Consider the following 22,086-nt stretch of genomic DNA (forward strand, 5'->3'; position numbering starts at 1 on the left):
ACCTGTATTCATTACAATAATGTTAGACAATGCTGTAAGTCACTAGTTGGGATCCTGTCTTATTATGGGCAGAGCTTTAGTACCTTCTTTAATAAGCTTTTATTCTGTTTGGGAGGCAGTATAAACATGCTACTATAATTTCTCTCAATTCTGCCTCAATAAAACAGCCAGTGTATGGGTGTCACTAAATTTAATATAGGGCTGATTAAAATGTAGCTGAGTTTAGTTTCTGGCTAGGATTCCCATGTCAGATAAGAAAACCAATCACCAATTACACTCCTTAACCCAGTGGATGGTTGGGATGGGGCAATTAGAGACCATTATCTTCCACCAGCAGCTCCTGTATTGTGAAAGTTTAACTATCATTTTGAAAACAATATAAATAAATTCCCGGTGCCATTTTGCAAGTTGTCCAGTTGTTAGTCTTTGTAATTGCTGCTTCAAAGCAGTTCTTGGAGGATGGGATTTAGAGAGTTTCACTACTGATTTTGTAATTGATGCCATATCACTCCAGGCAGCAGAGACCAAAATGGCAAAGAAGAACAATGACCAGTGACCATATATGCAGCAATTAGACATGGCCAGTAGGAATTGGATAGCTCTTAATCCCTGACTGTGTCATTAAGATGATCACTGCTGAAGCACCAGAAACGCTGCAAACAGTTTAAGTGTCACATCAGAGAAATTGGAAATCAACACATCAGATTAGATAAATGCAACGTTAGCTATGGTTTAGAGTTGATACAAAGCCTCACTGGTGCAGTATGCTAATGAACAAAAAGTTTGAATCACCACACCGAAGACTGGGTGATGCTGTAAACCACTGATTTAAAATAGTCAGAACTCATGGGCTTGCTATAGTCATAGTCTGCCAAATAGTCAAAGACATATATAGTGCTAACCTCTAAGCTGTGATTTGCAAACTGAAATAAATGGGCATGCACAACAGCCCAAGCCAAAAGCAAAACAAGCCACATTATGATATGATATATGAAAAAAACCCTTTTTTTTGTAGCTTGACTTTAAGTCCAGATGGATACATACCTGGGCTATAATCACCCAGAGCACTAAGGAATGATTTTCTTAAATGGTTTATTGACTAAACCATCCTTAGCTGGGTTCAGAGAACATGCTAAACTGTAAACAGGAAATCCAGATTAAGGCCTATTGCTTTTGAAAATAATCGCTCCCCGATATTTTAGCAGGATGTGGATGATCCAGGGACTTCTATTCTACACTGCCTTGGAAGTTTTTTGTCAGTTGTTGATTAATCCAAAAACAGAAATGCTCCCAAGATTGGAATTGAGCGGGCCTTCTCCTTAGGCCCCTGAAAAAGGAGAAATTGACCCCTACCTGCATAGGTTAATGAATAGCCACCTGCATTTACAGGTTGAATAGCCATCCACATTTACAGGTTAACTTTGGGGCAGAAATTAACTCTCACTTGTATTCTTGCAATTGGACTGGTTTTTTCCTACTACTGATGCCATTTTCCTTCCTACTTAATCAGGTCAAGTTAATATTTTCCAAATTGACTACATATGGGTGAAACCTCAGCTTTTACCCCCATCTTGGCTAAGAGGGAGATGGGAATTATAGTCCAGTATTTCTGGGAGACTGTAAGTTGAACAAAACTCTGTTGAACAAATGCTTTATGTTCACATGTGATATGTCACAAAGCCAAATAATAAGAAATAATCCCACTGCTTTCTCAAGTCATTTGTTTCCCAAGCTTGAAAATCTGAACAGGAATTTTGCCAGAAATGCACCAATCATCTCTTTTGAATTCATTGCCTGGAAAATATTTTTGTCATTTTTAAATTAAGTACTTCAGTCTTGCCTGAGTGAGTCTCCTCTTGCTGTACAAATACTTAGCTGCGCAGTTATTAAGGTTACTTTCTCAAAGGAAGCCAAATATGGGCAGCTGAACTTGTTTGGTGTCTATACCTATTATACTTGCCTACTCAGAAGTAGCTCCAGTATAAGAGAGATCAGGCAAAATCAAGTATGGTTAGATCACAGCTGTTGGAAAATGATCAGCCAGACAGGAAGGAGGAATCAAGTAAGGAACTAGCTTCAAATCACTGCACAGCCACAAGAGACCCAAGACTCCCCCCCCCCACCTCACCCCAAGAAACACCACTGCATGGAACCTTATCTAACTGTTTCCAAGTGAAGGCAAGCAATCTGAGGCGATTTCTGTAGTATAGGCAGAGTACAAAAAAGCAAATAGTTTGAATCAGTGTGGATCTATTTGTTTGTGCCTAACAGCAGCCTTGTTTTATTAGGGAACAAGGTAGTAGACATTTATTCTGAAGTAAATTAGCACATCTTGTAATTTCATCAGAAATGCTTGGAACACACCCACACCCTTTTTTTAATTGAGTTGAGATTTTTAAAAGTGTATAAAATTTTTCAAATAATCTTATGCCATTTTCCTTAACTGGATTATGCACCTCAATTTAGAAGTTTTCTTCTGTTTAAAGGCATGCTTTACACATTACAAATGATGGTAAACACCATAATCTCCAAGCAAATGGAGGAGTGTGTGCAAATCTATAGGATAAAATTAATTCCAATGTACTGAGTAGTAGTATCCTAAGTAAAATAATACTTGCTGTCCTGGTAGAACTCCTGTTTTCAACATCTTCTGATTTGTTTTCATTTTTAAAAGCTCGTATCTCAAGGATTTTTTCTTAAGGATTTTTTTTAAGCTTAAGTACCTATGTTTTACTTTCCTTTTCACCAACCACAGCATGTTTTTTTTTACAAATCACGTAATTGTCTTTCAAAGGGGAGGGGGGGCGATAAAAACTAACCCAGAAATCTAAACCTTTACTTTGTCATTCGGTGGGCCGCCCAGAGATGGAAAAAGGCAGGGAAAAAATCACTCCGGGATTTATAATCTGAAAGTTAAAATATATATTTTTGGGGGGAGGGGGGGGGGAACCAAACCTAATCTCTTTTAGAAAATGTTCACACTGCGCTACATTTCATTTCTTTTTCGGTTCTCTCTTTTTGTGTGTGTGTGGGGGGGGGGAGATGCTTGTTTTGTTGTCTTGCCTCAAGTCGTAATATATTTTTTTAAAAAAAAACCATTTTCACGCCTCGCTTCCTTGTCATATTTACACTAAGACGGAGGTGGAGGGGAGGGAGGGAGAGCCGCTCCGGCGGGTGATGTATCTATTACGGATCTTAAAGAGACGCCTGTGGCTGCTTTTTCTTCCAAAGCCTCCAGCCCCGAATTATCTTCGCGGCCTGTTGTTCCTTTCCCCCGAAAACGAGGTTTCGATTGCGAAAACAAGACACACACACCCCATTAGCAAGCAAATGAGGCGGAAGACATCCACCCCGAAGGACCTCGCCCCATCTGCGGCCGCGTTCTGACAAGGCAGGCGGGGACCAGGCAACCACCAACAGCTCCTCTCCCCCGCCACCCCGTGCTACCGGCGGCTGGCAAGAGCAACCGAAAAGCAGCGCCGGCTTTTTTTCAACGGAGAGGCCGAGAGGACACCATCCCACCGGGCAAGGTTCGATCTTTCAAACTCTTATAGGCCACCGTCCTGCCGGATCCAGGCATTCCCACGCAACCCTAACCTCGATTAGCTGTGAGCTGGGACTTCGCGACGGGCCACGTGGTTCTGCTCGCGCAGTCCCAGGGCTGAGGGCCGAGCTGTGGTAGATAATGGCTCCCGCCAAATAAACTGTAGGCGCCCCTCACTATCTATCTATCTGTCTGTCTGTCTGTCTGTCTGTCTGTCTGTCTGTCTGTCTGTCTGTCTATCTATCCATCCATCTATCTCCTACCTACCTATCTATCCTGCTCAAAAAAATAAAGGGAACACTCAGATAACACATCCTAGATCTGGATGAATGGAATATTCACATTGAATACTTTGTTCTGCACAAGGTTGAATGTGCTGACAACAAGGTGAAATTGATTGTCAATCTGTGTTGCTTCCTAAGTGGACAGTTTGATTTCACAGAAGTTTGATTTACTTGGAGTTGTTTAAGTGTTCCCTTTATTTTTTTGAGCAGTGTACCTACCTACCTACCTACCTATCTATCTATCTATCTATTTATTTATGTCAAACAATTATAGGATAATTTGTATAAATAGAACATTAAATAAGTAATAATAAAAGGTAATGATAGAAGACAATAGAGCAGTAGTATTGTATATTGTTTTTCTATTACTGCTGTGAGCCGCCCTGAGTCTACGGAAAGGGGCGGCATACAAATTTAATTAGTTAATTAATAACAACAACAACAACAATAATAATAATAAGTAGGACAGGGACAGTAGGCACCATGGCACGCTTACGCACGCCCCTTACCAGACCTCTTAGAAAAGGGAGAGGTCAATTGTAGATAATCTAAGGTTAAAGGTTTTGGGGTTAGGAGTAGAAACTAGTCAGGTAGTGCATTCCAGCTATTGATTACTCTATTGCTGAAGTCATATTTTTTGCAGTCTAGTCTGGAGTGGTTGACATTTAGTTTAAATCTACTACGTGCTCGTGTGTTGTTGCGGTTGAAGGTGAAGTAGTCACTGACAGGTAGGACATTTTGGACTTTTCGCTTTCAAGAGCAAAAGCTTTCGACCACTGCAGTCATCCTTCTTCTCCTAGGTTGGCCTTATCTTCCCCAATTGTCCTAAATGTGCATTTTCTTCAGGAGGCAACTGAACTTTCTTTTTTCTTTGAAGATGTTTTGCTTCTCATCCAAGAAGCTTCTTCAGCTCTGATGGTGGGGAATAAAGCCAGAGCTGAAGAAGCTTCTTGGATGAGAAATGAAACATCTTCAAAGAAAAACAAGAAAGTTCACAGTAGCCTCCTGAAAAAAGCACCTTTGGGACAACCATGACCTGGATGGCTGACAATCTCTATAGATATCATCTTGCCTGCACTCTTTCTAATTCTGGAAAACAAACGAATGGATTTCTCTAGATCAGTAGTTCTCAGCATGAGGGTTGGGATCCCTTTGTGGGTCGAACAATAGTTTCACAGGGGTCTCCTAAGACCATGGGAAAAGACAAATTTCCCATAGTGTTAGGAACTAAAGCTTCTATTCTGGCACCTTGGAACATATTTTTACAATCCAACCAATCAGGCACTTACAATGGGAGTGTCCCTCTGACCTGCCAATCAGCTCAAAGCTCTGTGGGGAGAATTGGGGCTAGACTTATGATTGGGGGTAACCACAACATGAGGAACTGTATTAAGGGGTCACGGCATTAGAAATGTTGAGAACCACTGCTCTAGCTACTGCTACAAGATTGTCAAAATATCTCCTTTGGTGAAGGCAGGCATCCTGTTCAGAAGGACACAAATATGGGTTTCTGAGCCCTTACTAAGGTGTAACTGCACCCTCTTCTGAAGGTCAACAGCTGGTGGAATGTCCACCCACTGAACAAACATTGACCAGTTGCCAGCCTTGAAAATATGGGCCCCTGAGGCGTGGAGGCATTGGTTGGCCAGACAATGAAAATTGTCATCTGAACAATCCAATTTCTGGCTACAGTTCTTTTTATCAATATGCTGCAGGGAGGAATGGATCATGTGGACTCTGCTAATGAGGAAAAAACTCAGAGAAATATTTCGGTGTCTCCTGCAGGGATATTTTCAGGACATTTCACACAAGTGATTTTGCTTAACCACACAAAGCTTCTCAGCATTCCCATCCACAAATGAGAATTAAAACCCACCCCCACAACTGAATTTTGAGTTGTCTCAATGAAAGCTGCTAGGAAACTCTCATACTAAATGGAAAATGGAGCAAATATTTTCCAGAGTGATCTTAAGGTTGGTTATGAAGCAATGCTATACAATGCTATTTTCTATGTCCATAGAATAGATGTGGTTAATTTTTTGCTACAGCTCATAATAAATACACCCTTCCAAAAACCTTATATCTTAGATACATTGGGCTAAAATTACTACCCATACTTCCAAAAGAAATAATTTGGTACCATTTTTTCAGAAGCTTCACAAAGGCTTAATAACTTTTAATAACATTTTAATCTAAAAAAGGGCTACCAGAGTCCTGATTTTTGATACAATGCCTATTAAAGGAAACTTGATTCTAAACAAGACAAAACTAAATGGATCTTTTTTTAAAAAAAGATCATTCCTCAAATCAATATGCAAGATTTCATTTAAGAGGAAGCTACACTGGTAGAAAATGAAGATATAATTTATTTTACTTCAGTGTATGCACACAGACCCAATTAGAAAATTGCATGTATTTACCAGCAAAAATGTTTCCCTAATTGTAATAGGTACTTTCCACTATAAGAAAGAGTTACTATTGGTACAGAAATATGCATACATTACAGTCTGGGAAAACATTATTTTTCTTATCTTTGTAAATACATGTAATTTGATAAAAAGCAAATGTGTTTGTAAGATTAGAAATTGAAGGAAAAGGTGAAGGCAAAGCGATAGAGAGCTCTTTAGATTTAGTTTACTATTAAATAATACTTCTTCAGACATCATTCTCTTTAGTGACAGGACAAAAATAAAATAAGTAAGTCAAAATTTACCACGATGTCAAATTCTATAAAGTAGGTATATTGTCATGGTTGACATTTGTCAACTCCAGTACTTGCATATTCTTAGTTATCCCTTTAGCAGTACTGTACTTCTATTAGTGTATTTTTATATCTACTCAAGAGAGGTGATACATTCTATAGAGCTTATTCCCATGTAAGAAGATACAGGACTGCAGCCTTAATGGTTGCTTCAGTTGTGTTGATTGGCCTGAAGTTCCATACAAATACAAATAAAATCCAGTTTCCCCCTTTAAGAGGAGCTTTAATTAGATCCTAGATACCTTGCCCTGGCTGACCCAACACACTAAGCCCTAATGTAATTTGTTTGGTTTGGATTCAGTGTGTGATACCATTTGGACAGTAGAGCTGTTGTGGTTTATTCAATAAATCACAACTGAAATGATGGTGGCTTAGCATGAGTAAATGAAATCATCTCCTGGTTTCTGTAAATAGTAGGCACAGAATACTTGGAAAAATACAGTCATCTTTCCTGCAAAGTATCCACTGCAAGAATGGCTGTCCCCACTTTTTAGCTTAGCTGTATGAATTTAGCCCTTATATGTCTTTATGGTTCAGGGTGTCTAAAGAAGCTAGAAAGTAAGGTTAATTGATAAATGGAAAGTAAATCACAGTGAAGCATGTCTTGAAGACACTGTTCTCCAATAAACTAGCAATTTATTGTTTTAAAATCAGTTCTGAAGGCTTAGTAGATGCATGACTATTTACTTGTCTCTCCTCCTTTCACAGGAGACCTAGGAGAAAAACCTGCTTTAAAATGATCTAAGACTACAGTAAAAATAGGAGTAACCTCTATTGAACTCGGAAACTTACTTCTAGGTGAACTTGCAAAAGATGGAGCTGACCTAGAAAGTAATCAGCCTTTTCGAGAGTTGCTCTGTACAAAAATAGAATAGCTATTTGTGTTCTACTAAACACTGTTAAACATAAAGCATAAAGAGAAGGACTTGCAGGGGTTAACATTTAAAGGATAAGTGTCAACCCTGAAGCTGGCCTGGCCAAATCTATATCTTATTACTTGAAACCTTGGCAATAAGCAGCTATGACCAAATTAAGATGAGGATTGGGCTTTGAGTCTTAGATATTTGAGGCATTTTAGAGATCAGCTCCTTTTGCATTTCTGTAGTGCTTTTGCTATGTTCAAAGTGCTAGTGAGTCTTTCAAAAGATGCTTCAGGAACAGCCGGCATGGAGGAAGGCTATCTAGTGTATGCAGACAGATGAATTCCCATCCTTTTCTTCCTTCAGCTGGTGAGGAGGGGACATCCCACAGACATTGAAGTTACAGGCAGCCAATTCACCTAGCCTGCAATCCTAATTCAACCAGAGATTTTGCAGAGCTCCCCATGATGGTAGGATCTTCTTTCCCCTCTCTTGCACCTTCCTTCATTTTTGCCTTCAGTTGGATTCTCCTGCATTGATTTCATCCAATCGTACTTATCTATAATCAGTGTTACAGATTCTTGTAGTAGAATGCTATTTGTGTACCTAGTTCTTAAGAGAATTTGGTCAGCATAAAATAAATCAAAAATAGACTCACACAAAACACACACACAAAAGATTGTAATCTAAATTACCCTGCACAACATTGTTTCTCAACCCCAGCAACTCCAAAATGTATTCACTTCAACTTAAATTCCACACAACTTAAAAGTTGTTGAAATTGAGAAATGCTTCCATATCTCAATCTTCTCCAAAATGGCCCCATCTATACCTGGGAAAACTACAACTCCCAGAATTCCAAGTCATCGTGGTAATTGCTTTGAAACCCATCTGGAAAGAAGTGAAGGATGGGCCATTTTTCTTTTGAGGCCAACCACAGAATTTTGCGGAGTCAAGCGTATGAAATGTGAGTTTAGCAGAAAACCCTAAGGCTGCTGAGAAGGCTGGGCACAACTGGAATTACTATTCACGGTCATGAATCTGTCACTTCAAGCAGAAATTATTCAACAAATATTTTCTTTGAAAACTTTCCCTTAAGCTATGGTATTTGGGTGTTTGTGTCCTGGATTTTTTTTCTACACCTGTTACAGGTTTTAGAAGTGATTCTGGGATGAATTCACACAACATAATATGGTTTTATTTTGACTGGGCATATTGTGTGAATCAAGTCTGGTGGTTTATTCAATTATTTATAGTTAAATAAGATATGGATTAATGTGATGTGGGAATTAAGCCCCTTCAACCTTTAGGATTGGTTGCAAAGAGGTGATAAAGGAGACAGAACTATCCATTTCAGATTCTCATGTAGTCCTAACAAAACTTATCTTCACCTGGAACAATATAGCATCAAGAAAGGAGGAGAGACCCATCCTTTCTGTAGGCAGAAAAAGTTTCCTCTTTGAACAAAGAAGACAGGACAATATCTAATTGGGCAAGCCTGATGGGGAACAATTGCACTTCAGTGAGAAACAAACCTCCTCTACTGAATTCAATGATTATGGATATGCCTCCTATTGTATAACTAAAGATAACTTCTCATGCATTTAACTGTAGCTAAAGGCCCTCACTTGATCTGGTCCTTAACTTGGTGTGAATTCTGAAATAGTACCTTTTGCTTCTCCTGCAAATCACACAACTGCTATCACATTTTTTTGTCCTAAGAAGATAAATTTTCACCACAGTTTCTGGTGACTTCAACTTAAGAGAATTATGGCTCAAGCTTCACTCTTTGTTCTTTTCCCTGCGAATCCACTAGCTTGCTGGAGGCTTTCAACCAGGCTCACCTACTAGCTAAAGCAAAAATCTGCTCCTGGTGCCTGGAACAATGTTAAACAAGCTCAGAAGTATCTGGAAGATTTTTGGTCAGCCTTGATTTTATTTTCTCAGCTGAAATTCATGAGATCTTATAAAAGCAGCCAGTTCTATGTACTAATGCCTCAGTAATGAAGATAGGCAGACTTAATGTGTTCATATATAGGTTGGAGTTGGAGAAATGCTAAAGTGGACAGCGTTGAGAGAAATTGTAGAGGACACCTAGTCCACCCCTTGCTAGATGCAGGATCCTCTGGCGCATCTATGATGGGTGACCATCCAGCCACTGTTTAATGACTTCAACAAAAAAGAACTCATTTTGTTTGGCAGCTGATTCTCCTGGAATGGTGGAATGGAAGTCACTCACCTGAATGACTCCTATAATCAGCAAGTGTTTCCTGACATTTACCCTAGTAGTTTTAAGCCCTGTTTTCTGGACCTGCCTTCTTGGGACACTAGAAAATCAAATCACACGTTTATGGGACAACTCTTCAACTTTCTGAAGATTGTTATTATTCATAGGATGTATTGACCTTCAAGAAGGTCTACTTCACAAAGTTCTTTGTGGCATGGCAAGTTTCCTTTCAGCACTGACTCCCACAAATGTCTTTAAAACATGTCTTCCAAACTCTTTTGATCCAGGTTTAGTACTAAATCACATGTTTGGAAAGGGCTTTAGAGGTCAACTAGTCTAATCTGCTGAAGTCAGAATCTGCTTGTTCTCCTAAAAAGAAAGACTGAATTCTGTCTGTCCATTGAGATTCTTTTTGTAAGGCATTAATTAAGATCAAAGTGGGGCTTTCAAGGATTTAAATAAACTCTCAGAGAATTAGTCTATCTTTTGGCCAGTAGTCCTAAAATGTTTAAAATAGCCCTGGGTGTATTGTACATAGGCACTGGAGAGCTTTTATTGAAAAGGCTGTACAAATACCAGGCCATTCCACAGGGTACTGCTTGTTAGTTAGCCTGAAGATTTTGGATCACCTTAAGGAAAACAGACAAAAGCACTCTTAGATATGGTGTCTAACTGTCTAAAATATGTCTAAGAGATGCCATCTTCCTCAGTTAAAGTTTGGAAAGATGGATCTATTTGACACTGCCTGATATTATTCACTTTCTTGAACAGGTGATAAAAGAGAGGGATGGAGTTATCTCTGGCCAGGCTCTTTTATCTACCTTATTCTCCTCCAGTCAGGTGTTTTCATAGCCCACTGAGAAAATTCGGCTGTTGGGCTGCTTCTGCACAATCCTTTCAGCCTGGAGCCATGGAAGCTTTTTTTTTTTAAGACCTGGTAGGCAATTGGAGGATTATCACACTAAATTTATAGTGTAGTCCAGTCATGGCCCTGGCAATTGATCATTAAGGCAGACAGGGTTTATAGTGCCAGGACAAGGGCTGGGTGATGCTATAAATTGCTAATGAAGAAACCCTCCCTAATGCTGACCTTTCCTCTTAATTCTTATTTGACCCAGGAGGATTTCATTCTTCCCGGGTGAAGGAAGAGAAATTGGTGGTTTTTATTTTTTTTTAACAAAGTGGATTGACTGGAAAACTCCAAGTGTGCCTTCCTTCCCGTAAAGCCCCTAAACCCAATCTATTTCTGATGCACATCTACAAGCATCTGGCACAAGTTCCAAAGGCTTCACCATCAGAGGAAGCAGACCACCTAATTCTTCTCATTTGCCCATCCATGCTACCTCTTGCAGATGCCCTTGAGCTCAGCCCTCTGCATCTAGGCCCAGACCTCAAACGCTCAGTGCCCCTTTCTTTCCTACCAGGGGAGGGGCTGTGTTGGTTTGACAGGAGCCTGTGAGATCACAAGCACTCCTCAGCAGGAGAGTCTGCCTGCCTAGGGTGGTCAAAATGGCACTTCTGCCATTTTTACGTGCACACCATTGTAGCTGCCATCTTGAATTTTTTGACCAGGCTGTGTGGGCATCCCTGATCCTTAAATATATCTATCTCTGCTGACCTGTGGACAGGAAACAAAATAGCTGGAGAGAAAGGATCTCTTCAAACCTTAAGCCAAGCAGTCAGATCTGGACTGAAATGAAAACCAATCTCCTAAGCAAGGCTTATGGCATACAATTGATCCTTTTCGGCTGTTTACTTTAATGTATTCTCACTTTAGATTGAAAATAAGCCTTCCCATCCATAAATGAACAGTGGCCTTGAAAAAGGAGGAGGGGGAGCTTTTAATTTTTTTTTTTTTAAAAGCAAAGTCCCCACCACTTTGAAAGTGGGGGCTGCCAAACCAAATGCCATCTTGCTCATTCCCTGTCCTGCAATTCAGTTTCTTATCCAGTGATCACAGCACCTGGCTATGATGGTAGAGAAAAATCTGACCTATTTTTCCCCAAAACAAACAATCGTAAATAAGTGATCAATGAAATCACAAAATATTTACAATTCCAATTGTAAACAGGCTCTCTAGCATGCACCTATAAAATAATCAATTTACTTTTATGTCAATAATTATACAATGATACAGTTTGATTTTTCTTATGCTGAAATCTGATGAGGACCATGGCTTATCACTTGTCTGGTGAAAAGAAAAACAGAAGCAGCTTTCTCCAAATAAAGATGGCTGTGAGTGAAATCATGGGTTGTTATTACCTGTAGAGAGCAGAATCATATTTTACCAGGACAATGGGTAAACAGGTTTTATTGGGCTGTAAAATGCTACTCAGATTTTTCATGCAAACAGCAACAAAGGAAAAGACGTTTTTCATATTTCAGACAAACATCCATCAAGGGAAAACCAGAAGCAGGACCGATGATGAATTTTACTATGATTTTAAAAGCCCATTTTGGCAAAAGACAGGCTCAATCCCTCCCTACACATACATTAGATTAGATTAGATTAGATTTATTGGATTTATATGCCGCCCCTCTCCGCAAACTCGGGGCGGCTCACAACAATAATAAAAAACAGCACAGTACATAATACCAAATCCAATGCCCACCAATATAATTACAATTTAAAATTAGTAATCTCATAAAAACAGTATATATAAAAAACAGGCACACAGTCAATCAATCAACAAACAACATGGGCAAGGGGGAGGTGTTTTAGTTCCCCCATGCCTGACGGCAGAGGTGGGTCTTAAGGAGTTTACGAAAGGCAGGGAGGTTGGGGGCAATCCTAATCTCAGGGGGGAGCTGGTTCCAGAGGGTCGGGGCCCCCACAGAGAAGGCTTTTCCCCTGGGTCCCGCCAGACAACATTGTTTAGTCAACGGGACCCGGAGAAGGCCAACTCTGTGGGACCTAACCGGTCGCTGGGATTCGTGCGGCAGGAGGCGGTCCCGAAGATACATACATACATACATACATACATACATACATACATACATACATACATACATACATACATACTCTTTGCCAATCAGTCTGATCTCTATTTTCTTCTGCCATAAATCTACTCCTGTAGCAATTCTGCGCGGGGGGGGGGCTTTCGTTTTGCACTTCACATTTCAAGTCCAGATCAAAACTGGAATTAAACAAAGGTTAGCTTAAATGAGAAAAACGTCTGTAAGAAAATAAACACTGAAACCCGAGGCTCAACCCTTTCTCTGAGCAGCAAGAAAAACAACATTCAATCACCCACATGGGAAACGAAAGTTGCTTCCCTTTCTTCTGTCTCTGAAAATAACCATGCCTTTAGTGGTGAAAATCTAAGCCGCTTTCACACATTCAATAATTTCAGAAAACAATTTTAAATGGCCTACATTTACATGAGGAAAAAGAGAGAATTGAGAACTTATTTGAGATTTATTTCTGAGCCGAAGTGCAGTTGAAATAATATACTACCCTGGTCACTTACTTCAGGAATCAAATCAGTCTACCACAATTTTTTTTATTTTCTTTCTTTAAAAAAAACAGTAAGTAAACAATGATTTTGGGAAAGTTTTCATTATTTCTGCACTAGGGGCATATTCGCATCAAGCGAAGGGCACCACAATTGCAAAAAACAAAAACCCAAATCAAAACCATAAATCCAATCACCGGGTCCCTAACTTCAGGAGTTGTTATGTCACCACAAATTGAGCTTTTAATTTCTTTTTTTTAAAAAAACACCTCCCAGAAGCAATCGCAAGAATACCTTCCTTCTTTATTCCGCAGTTTTTTTCCGCACTCCGGAGGAGAGTAAAGGATAGCGAACTCTGCATTACTTCTAGTTCAGCAGTTCAAATCTCACCAGGCTCAAGGTTGACTCAGCTTTCCATCCTTCCGAGGTGGGTAAAATGAGGACCCGGATTGTTGGGGGCAATATATTGATTCTGTAAACTGCTTAGAGAGTGCTGTAAAAACACTATGAAGTGGTATATAAGTCTACATGCTATTGTAGTATAATGAAGGAAAAGTGGAGAGGGAATTTGGGCGCAACTTTTGAGTCCCCGGATGGGGAGGGGAGGAAGCGGTTCCCTATGGAGGAACCAGCGGTCTCGGTTTTAGGGAGCGAATTGGCTTTGGAAGAAGGGCTCCTGCCGCGGTGGAAAGGTCCCTGCGATTGCATTTCCAGGATCCTTACCTCTCCATCCCCAACCCCAGCGCTTCCTCCTGCTGCTCGGGATTCGAGAAAAACCTTCCAGATCTCGAAAGGACGGGGTTTTTTTGGGGGTTAGCTCCCTATGTAGCTCTCCTTAATGAAAGCACCAAACCGGATGCAAAATGCAAATATTTGAAGGGCGCCCCCACTTTAAAAAATAGCATTTTAACTCCCTCTCAGTTCAGCACTAAAAATAAAGCACTCCCCTTTCTGTGTATCTCTTTCCCAGCAAACCGACCGCCGCTTTTTCCTTCCTTCCTTCCTTCCTTCCTTCCTTCCTTCCTTCCTTCCTTCCTTCCTCCATCCCTCCACCTCCCATTTCCCTCGGGGTTATCACCCAAAGGCGGAAGGGTGGGGGCTTTAACACAGACCATTGTGCGCGCTCTACCTCACCCTTTTTCGATCTGAGCCTTTAAGATGCGGTGGGCCACAGCTCCCATCGTCCCCAACTGGCGCATGAGCCAACCTCCAAGCACCTTTGCACAAAAGCCGGTTCGAGGAAAGCCTGTTTTACGACTTAGGTCAGATGGTTAAACGAGGGAAAGGTGCCGCTAAACGCTCCTCTTTATATCCACCCGGTGATGTGTAAGAGAGAAGTATGCACCTTCCTCACGGTAGGTGCCTTTCCGCGGAACCGGGCTAATGCTTTTCTGCGTTGGATGATCACGTTCTAATTTTTAAGAAAGGGACAACCCAGGGGGTTCCACCTGCCTACCTGCCAGTATTAAACCACGCCTTCCTAGTAGGCAAAAGGATACAGTAATGCCGTTTCAGTGCAACGGTTGACTTGTTTCCCTATTTTAAAAAATCGTGAAAGGACTCTAGCAGAAAATCCCAGAGCCCCGTTCCCAGCACAATGGGTGCTGCCCATTTGCAGAAAACGGATGCGTCGACAACTTGGGTGTATCAATGTTATTGAACGAACCGAATTCATGGAACATTGTGGCAAAATAAAAGTTGAAGTCTTAAAAACAGCCGCAGATTTCTTTCTACACTGCTCAAAAGAAATAAATAAATAAAAGGGAACACTTCAACAACGGAATATAACTCCAAGTAAATCAAGTAAAACTGTCCACTTAGGAAGCAACACTGATTGACTCTCAACTTCACATGCTGTTGTGCACATTCAACTTTGTACAGAACAAAGTATTCAATGAGAATATTTCATTCATTCAGATCTAGGATGGGTTATTTGGGTGCTCCCTTTATTTTTTGAGCAGTATAGGGGGTTTGTTGGAGGAGGAGGAGGAGACTACGAAGATGATTAGGACTAGGTGACTTTCTAATTCACCAGAACTCCTGCCGATTCCCTGGGGTTTCAAATGTTTTCAACCCCCCCTTTTCCAATGCAAACGAGCTAAGAATTCTCGGATCCCTGGGATAGTTTGCTGAGCAGGCCCCGCCAGAGTCGAGGGCTGGCGAGAGAAGTTGAACCCAGCTCGGCCTTTGAGGCCATAGCCTGATCCAACCTGGGACATCTAGCCCATCTCTCAGCCTCAGCTTTTCGCTGGGGAAGGTTGTCAGCCCTTCTCTTCAACCGACGCCTTCAAACGTATCTACCTCTTCCCTTTTGCACGCTAAGGTATCCGCAAAAGAGTGAATCTAGAACTTGTCCGTCAAAATTGCCGCCTCCTCCTCTTCTTTTTCGACAATCTGGCGCCTAATTCACCCTTCCCCTCGAGATCCTCTCCTTTCTCATACAGTTGTGTTGGGGATCCGGAAGGGGCTTGCTCTGTCCCCTATGTAGGTTTAAAGCAAAGGGTTTTTTTTAACTTCATAGGTAAATGGGTGAGGCCCTTACATACAAGCCGGAAGGTGGCTGCTACTCAGATCCTTCTTGGAAATAAATAGGCTTCACTGAAAATCGATGGGACTTAGCGCCGAGCAAATATTGGAAGGCTCAATCTTGTAAGGTGGGGACCCCACCCGCTTGCTGAAAACAAAGGAAGCTACCTGGGAATCGATGGGATTTAGAATCCAGGTGCGTGTTTGGAATCCGATATTCACTGTCGCTTTTTTCCCCTTCTGGCCCAATATTGGTTCGTATCGATTCCTACAGCACACAGGCAATCTCAAAGCTTCTGCCCGCTGACCCAGCCCTCCTCCACCTTTCTCTTCTCTATTCCTCCGAAGTTTTCTTCGGGCAAATGCTGTGGATTCCCGGCCGGCCGGCCATTACTTCGCCTGACTCCCGGGTTTTAAGAAACCTGTCCCGAGAGGGGGGGGGGAGTGAGAAGGAGAGGGCTGCCAGGACCATTCTTGCTTCAGAACAAGAGAGCGGGGTTGTTCTTGCTTTAAGAACAAGATAAACGCGGGATCGAACTGCGGTCGGGCCCGAAGAAGAATCCGAGGGGAGGCAGGCAACAGAAAACCGCGACTTAAATAAGGTGCCACAACTACCTGGAGGGGAAACAGAACACACACACACTTACTTTCCCAGCCAATGACTTGGTTCAGGCCGGGATAGATTTCAGGGGATTCGAACGCTTGAAAAAACCGGGGCCGCTTTCTGATCACCTCCACCGCGGACACAGCAGGTCCTCTTTTAAGAAAAAGTACCATCAGAAGTCCGTTTCTCTTTAGCCAACACTCGTTCTACCAAAGCGCCTTCAAGCATCGCAGCGGCTCTCCGGCTTCCCCAGTGCAACCGCTCAGTCCCCGCGCGCGTCGAGTCCAGCGGCTTCCACCGGGCTCGTCCTTGGCCGCCCGCGAATCCCCCGGAGGCTTAACCTCTCCTCCCCAGCCCGTCTCTCGCCCCCCTCCCTGCCCAGATATTCGGCGGCTTTCCAAGCCGGGAGGAGCCGGGACTCTCCTCTGGCCGCTCTGATTTACTCGCAACCTACAAGCCGCACCAGATGCTTTTCCTGGTCTTAACAAGCCCGCCGGGGAGACGCGCGTAATTGAGCAGATCCGCCGCGGAGCACGCAGCCGAGGTAGCCCCGCCGAGATCCGAGCGGTGGGAAAAGCGCGGCTTAATCGTCTTGGAAGAAGTCGCGCCAGGTCTTACCGGTTGGCTCCCTTTCCCTCCGTCCCCCCTCCCGAACAAAAACGCCCCAACCGGTCTAAACATCCGGAGATCCTCAGAGCATCCCTTTTGAATTCACCTGGAAGGTGACCTGCAGCAAAGCTCTCCGAAGAGATGCAGATGGGTTTAAAAATCAAAGCTCCCGTGCCTTTGCCTCCTTCGCTTTCTTGCAAAGGTTCTCACCTACACACCGGACAGAGGGGCATCTAAAACACTGCAGCCTGTCTTTTTAAAAATATATATATGCCATGTTGCTGTGTCCCCCCCCCCCCCCAAGGCGACAGAGCAATTCGGTCACCTTCTTTAGCGGTTTTCGGTCTCCGGGTGCAAGGTGAGCATCAGGTGGAGAAATAATCCGTTTTTCCCTGGATTTTTTTTCCATTTCCCAAAAGGACCCCGCAAGACCATTTCCACTGAAAGCAAAAGAGGCTTCCTTGCGAAACAAATTAATTGCTTTTATATCCCGCTCATTCAGCCCCCGTTGTAAACCGCCGTAAATACGCGGATTCTCGAAATCTTCGGCTGCTTGGCACCAAAACAAAACCAAAAACCGTGCTGGAATGCAACGGAAAGTTGATTTCAAAAGGTTCCAGCGCATAGCAAACCCATGGCAATAAATAGCCCTTTCCATTATTGTATTTGCCTGGTCGCGATCCAGCCCAAATAAAGCGCTTGTGCCTTCCCCGCGCTCCTTTTTAGCGCGGCTTGTTCAATTCTGCGCCTCTTGAAGGCTTAAAGAAATATAACCTGGGCCTCCTACCGCGCAAACAGCTTGGCTGTCGTGTTAATACGCGGTATTGGACGGAAAAACAGCTAAAACCCCAGTCTCAAATCTAGTTACTTTGTTGTTCCGATCCCAAAACGTATACATATGTTCTGTGTTTACACCACAAGCTAACTTGGAAAGAACTTCCATTTTAAAGGGTTTGTAAAAACTTCAAAGGCAACAGGATAAAGATTCAGTTTCTGTTAAATTCTAATTTGACAAATTGATTGAAAATTCATTTTCATGAACAGATGTGGAAATACAAATCTCTTTCTACTGTTTTTTTTAAAAAAAGTCTGGTTCATAACATGTTTGTATCTAAAATATTACACGTGTCCATAAACTCCACTGAGGAAAAAAACCACAAGCCTCAATGGCCATTTTTGCTGACTTTTTCCAATCCCTGGTTGCTACACAAAACAAATCCCTGGAAAAATTTAAACCCACTGAGAATAAATTTATATGTGAATCCTACATCGGTTTTCCGAATAAATCTACATAGGACTGTCTCATTATACTATTCCAAGTAAATTCTGAACATCTTTGTCTTTTTAACTTTTTAAAATTTTTTAAAACTTTTACAGAACTACCGGGACTTTTACTCTAGGAAACGGTAATAATTATAGAGAGAATTGGAATTTGGGCGCTGCAGAAGAAATATAATGTAAAGAAGATAATTTTTTTGAAAATTCACTAGAATTTTTCTAGTGAAAAATGTCACACTTCACTAGTAGCTCCTTAGAGATGTATGCTCTACATACTTATAAGAATTTGTGTGTTTTTTTCTTTAGAGGTTGGTCAGAGATCCAAAAAAGAGTCTCATATTCCAATTTCTGGCCTCATTTTCTTCAGTGTGGCGTTCCCTGATTCTTTCTCATTCTAGGTTTTTATTTCCATCCTGTGTCAGGCATGACAAGAGTATTTTCCCACACTAAAGATAAGAACATGTCCATCTCAGGATGAAATATGACTTTCTGAGCCAAAAACACCTTATTCCAAGGAAGGGGTTTTATTTCCCTAACCACCTGGGCACAGAACCTAGGCAAAGACTCTCTCTCCAAACAGAGGATCATGCATATTCGACCCAGATGTGCCACCTCCATACATATTTACATTTGATTTTTCTTTCTTGTGCATCTCTCTTCCTTCCCTCGCCTGGAGGTGTCCACACAATAGAAACCAGGACTTAGGATTCTGGGTCAACATTTAGCTTGGTATTAATTTCTTGCCTTCCTTTTCCCTCCTCCCATTTTTTTTCTATCGTTAAATACGAGGGAGATGCCCGTTGGGGCAATCCACGTGGTTTGGATGGGGGGGGGAAGAGGGGTGGGGGGGATAGTTTGTTTGTTTTAGTCACTTGGAAGTGGCAGCTGCGGTCCCGGCTTCATTGTGTTGACAGAGGTGCCTCTGGTTCCCCCCAGACAAACAGGTCCTATGTACCAAAGAGGAAAGGGTTTAGATGGGGAGGGGGAGAGGAGGAGGAAGTAGTAGCAGCAGACAAAAGAGGAAAGTCTCCAGAGAACCTTCTTGCAAAACCCACACAACTTCTGCCCCTAAGAATAGGTAAGTTTTCACTGGAGTCTTGAGCTTAGTCAATCCTTCTGGAAGTTCTTTCCAGCAGAGAAAAGTGGCAAGGTGGGCCCATCCTGGAAGAGTAACCCTATTGGTTCCACTCTCCCTAAGGCATTAGAGAGATGAAAGGCTCAGGAGGGGTATGCTACTTACCTTCCGGGAAGACCACCCTCATTTTTAAGTAGCTGGTGGTGAGCCGAATGATGGAGGCCTTGTCCAATTGCGAGGTGATAGCCGAAGGCAAAGGCAGAAGCTTGGCCAGTTCGTAAAATTCGCTGTTTTCTTTCTCCCGCCTAGTTCGGGCAGCATTTTTGGATTTCTCTTTCATGGTGCTTTGCTTTCTCCTCCTCTGCGATCAGGCCAGCTCCGCAGATGCAAGATCCAAGGAGAAAGATCACGCCCAGCAAAGCATCGCCAGCTCCCTCGGCTTGGATCAGCGTCCCTCTCTAAGCCATCTCGCCAAAAACCTCCGGCTCTTGGGGGTTCAAGTGGGGAGAAGGCGAGCGCAGATCGGCCTTACCACCTAAGGGGTGGCATTATTATTATATGACACCCTTGATTTCAACGAGAACCCACCAAGTGAGGAATCCAGAGTCCCAAAGGCGTGGTGGCCTCTCAGAAATTTAGCCCAGGACCCTGGCGTCTCTCTTCCTTTTCTGTTGGCCAAAGTAACTCCTCCGCCCAAGGAGACATAGCGCTTCGCTTTTGGACAATCCTTCCTCTTTCTCAGGATCTCCAAGCTTCGAGGCGCAGGCCTTTGGCAATCGGCCGACTGAGGCGCCCTCCTTTCCTTCAAGCAGCTGTGAAAAGACAATAGCGGCGGGACGGGGAGACAGAAAGAGTCAAAAGGTCAATATTCTGACAAGGGTCCTCTTTTGATCAAAACCTATAAAGCGGGAATCCCTTCGCCCTTTCATTCAGCCCACGAATACCTGGAAGAAACTCAGCGCAGGATTTTGCTATAGGTGCCGCGCAAAGCTGCGAAGGGAAGGCCGAGAGAGAGACTTTTTTTTTTTTTTTGCTTTTAAGCAACGGCTGGAAAAGAATCAGGTTGAGGGGATTTAAAAGGCCCTTGGAAGCTCCCGTACGAAAATGCCGAAGGGAATTTGATACCGGTCGGAAAATGAAGTTATCCGTTATCCATTGCGGCTGAGAATCTGACCGATTCCAAATAACCTTCAGCTTCGCTCCAGAGTTTTGAAAAGAATGTTCCCGGGTAATAATTCTTGAGGAGACACCACCCTCCTCCCTCTGGCCTTTCTCCACGTTAAGCCTGGAGGTGGGCTTAACATGGAGGCTACTTCAGCTAACTGCTAGCTGTAGTCCAGCAGTTCAAATCTCATCACGACTTAAGGTTGACTCAGCCTTCCATCCTTCCGAGGTGGGTACAATGAGAACCCAAATTGTTGAGGGCAATATGCCGATTATGTAAACCGCTTAGAGAGGGATGTAAAAGCACTATGAGCTCATATACCAATTTCTAATTTCCTTCTAGCAGCCACTCTTTCTTTGAGGGACGGTCGGCTTCGTTTTAGCTAAGCTCCAAAGCTAGACAGCTTCCTCATATAAGCTCTCCATCCACGAAACACTTGATCTGCCTGGGTAACTTTCTCAACGCCTTTGGCCGAAGTCCCGTTGGGAAGTTATTATCACTTCCAAAATTTAAACACGCAGCTCCGACTTAAACGTCTCGGGGATGGGCGATCCCTACGGTAAATAATACCGGTCTTCCCCACCTCCCACCTCCAATAAATCGACCGAAGCCTAGCGCAAAAAGGATCGCTTACCGCTCGGCGTTTTCCATTCACACCACGTTTCGAAATCGCTCTTTTGCGGTGTGTGCGAGTTTTTAAAACGGCCTCCCGCCTGCCTTCCCTCTCTTCTTTCCCCTTGCGCGGAGATACATAGAGCCCCAAAGCGCATCTTTCCAGCTAGACTAAACCGGCCAGGAGAAGAAAGCGAGGGTGACTCCTGGCCGATCCAAAAGCGAGAGTTACTTTCCCTCGCCCGCCCAGCTCCCCCCTCCCATCTCAGCAGCCTCCGGGTGTCTCCAGTTTCTCCCTCCCCCAGCTGCCCCCCCTCCACCTACCTGCGCTCCCCAAGCCCAAGGTGACAGCGGCGAGCGAGGTTTTAATAAAGATCAGGGAGATCGGTCCAAGGTGGGAAAGTTCTTCAAGTCCCACGGGTGGGAAGCGCGGGATCTGTGCCTTCCCATCCTCCAACGTTGCTGTCCGGCTCCTCCAGGATTGGTAATCGAGAGGAAGCGACCGTTAATGAGGAATCCTTAATTTTCCGGCTGAGAAATGCCTCAATAAACTTCTGGGTAGCCAAAAGGGCTTTTTTACCCAACTTCCAATTTCTCAGCACCCGCTTCAAAGTCCGCCCGGCCTTAATGCCACTCACACGGCAAGGCGGCTTCCTATTGGGACAGAGCTCCGAAAGGACGGCCTCTTACTGGTTGAGCGGCGGAGTCACGTCACCCAGCGCTGGGCGCCGCCCCTTTTTACCCTTGCGCGGGCCTGGAAAAGCAGCGGAGCCGAGTCCAGTTCGGTGACCTCCGAGCGGACGCGGGGAAAGGAGCCCTGGCTCGCTTCTGCAGCGGATTCCCAGAGAGAGGCTCAGGAAAGCACCCATGGGCGGGAGGGGACGAGCCGCTGCTTGCTTTAGTCCCGGGAAACAGAGCAAAGTGGGAACTTAGTGGGTCTGCTCAGTTTTGTAAAAAAAAGCCTTTACTTCTGGCAAGAGGAGAATGGGAAAAAGTTTGTAGCAAAAGACTTTTCTACAACTACTGTGTAGCAAAATGTCCGCTTTTCCGCAAGTAAATATCGAGTTTCTGTTAGGTTTTGCAGGT

General features: G+C 43.2%; 1 protein-coding gene across 4 annotated transcripts in view; it reads right to left on the reverse strand.

Moving 5' to 3' along the window:
- SIM1 (SIM bHLH transcription factor 1) overlaps nt 1-21,612 on the reverse strand; it is an 83,141-nt gene extending 61,529 nt beyond the window's left edge. For all 4 annotated transcript variants that reach the window (XM_070733270.1, XM_070733269.1, XM_070733267.1 and 1 more), the window contains exons 1-2: nt 21,325-21,612; nt 19,389-20,035 (exon numbers count right to left, since the gene is read on the reverse strand). In XM_070733270.1, coding sequence (XP_070589371.1) covers nt 19,389-19,563 — 175 coding nt within the window. In that variant the 5' untranslated portion in view covers nt 19,564-20,035; nt 21,325-21,612. The remainder of the gene's footprint in view (nt 1-19,388; nt 20,036-21,324) is intronic.
- Between the last annotated feature and the right edge of the window lie 474 nt (nt 21,613-22,086).

This window comes from Erythrolamprus reginae, chromosome 1, assembly GCF_031021105.1.
Source record: "Erythrolamprus reginae isolate rEryReg1 chromosome 1, rEryReg1.hap1, whole genome shotgun sequence".
NCBI lineage: Eukaryota > Metazoa > Chordata > Lepidosauria > Squamata > Dipsadidae > Erythrolamprus > Erythrolamprus reginae.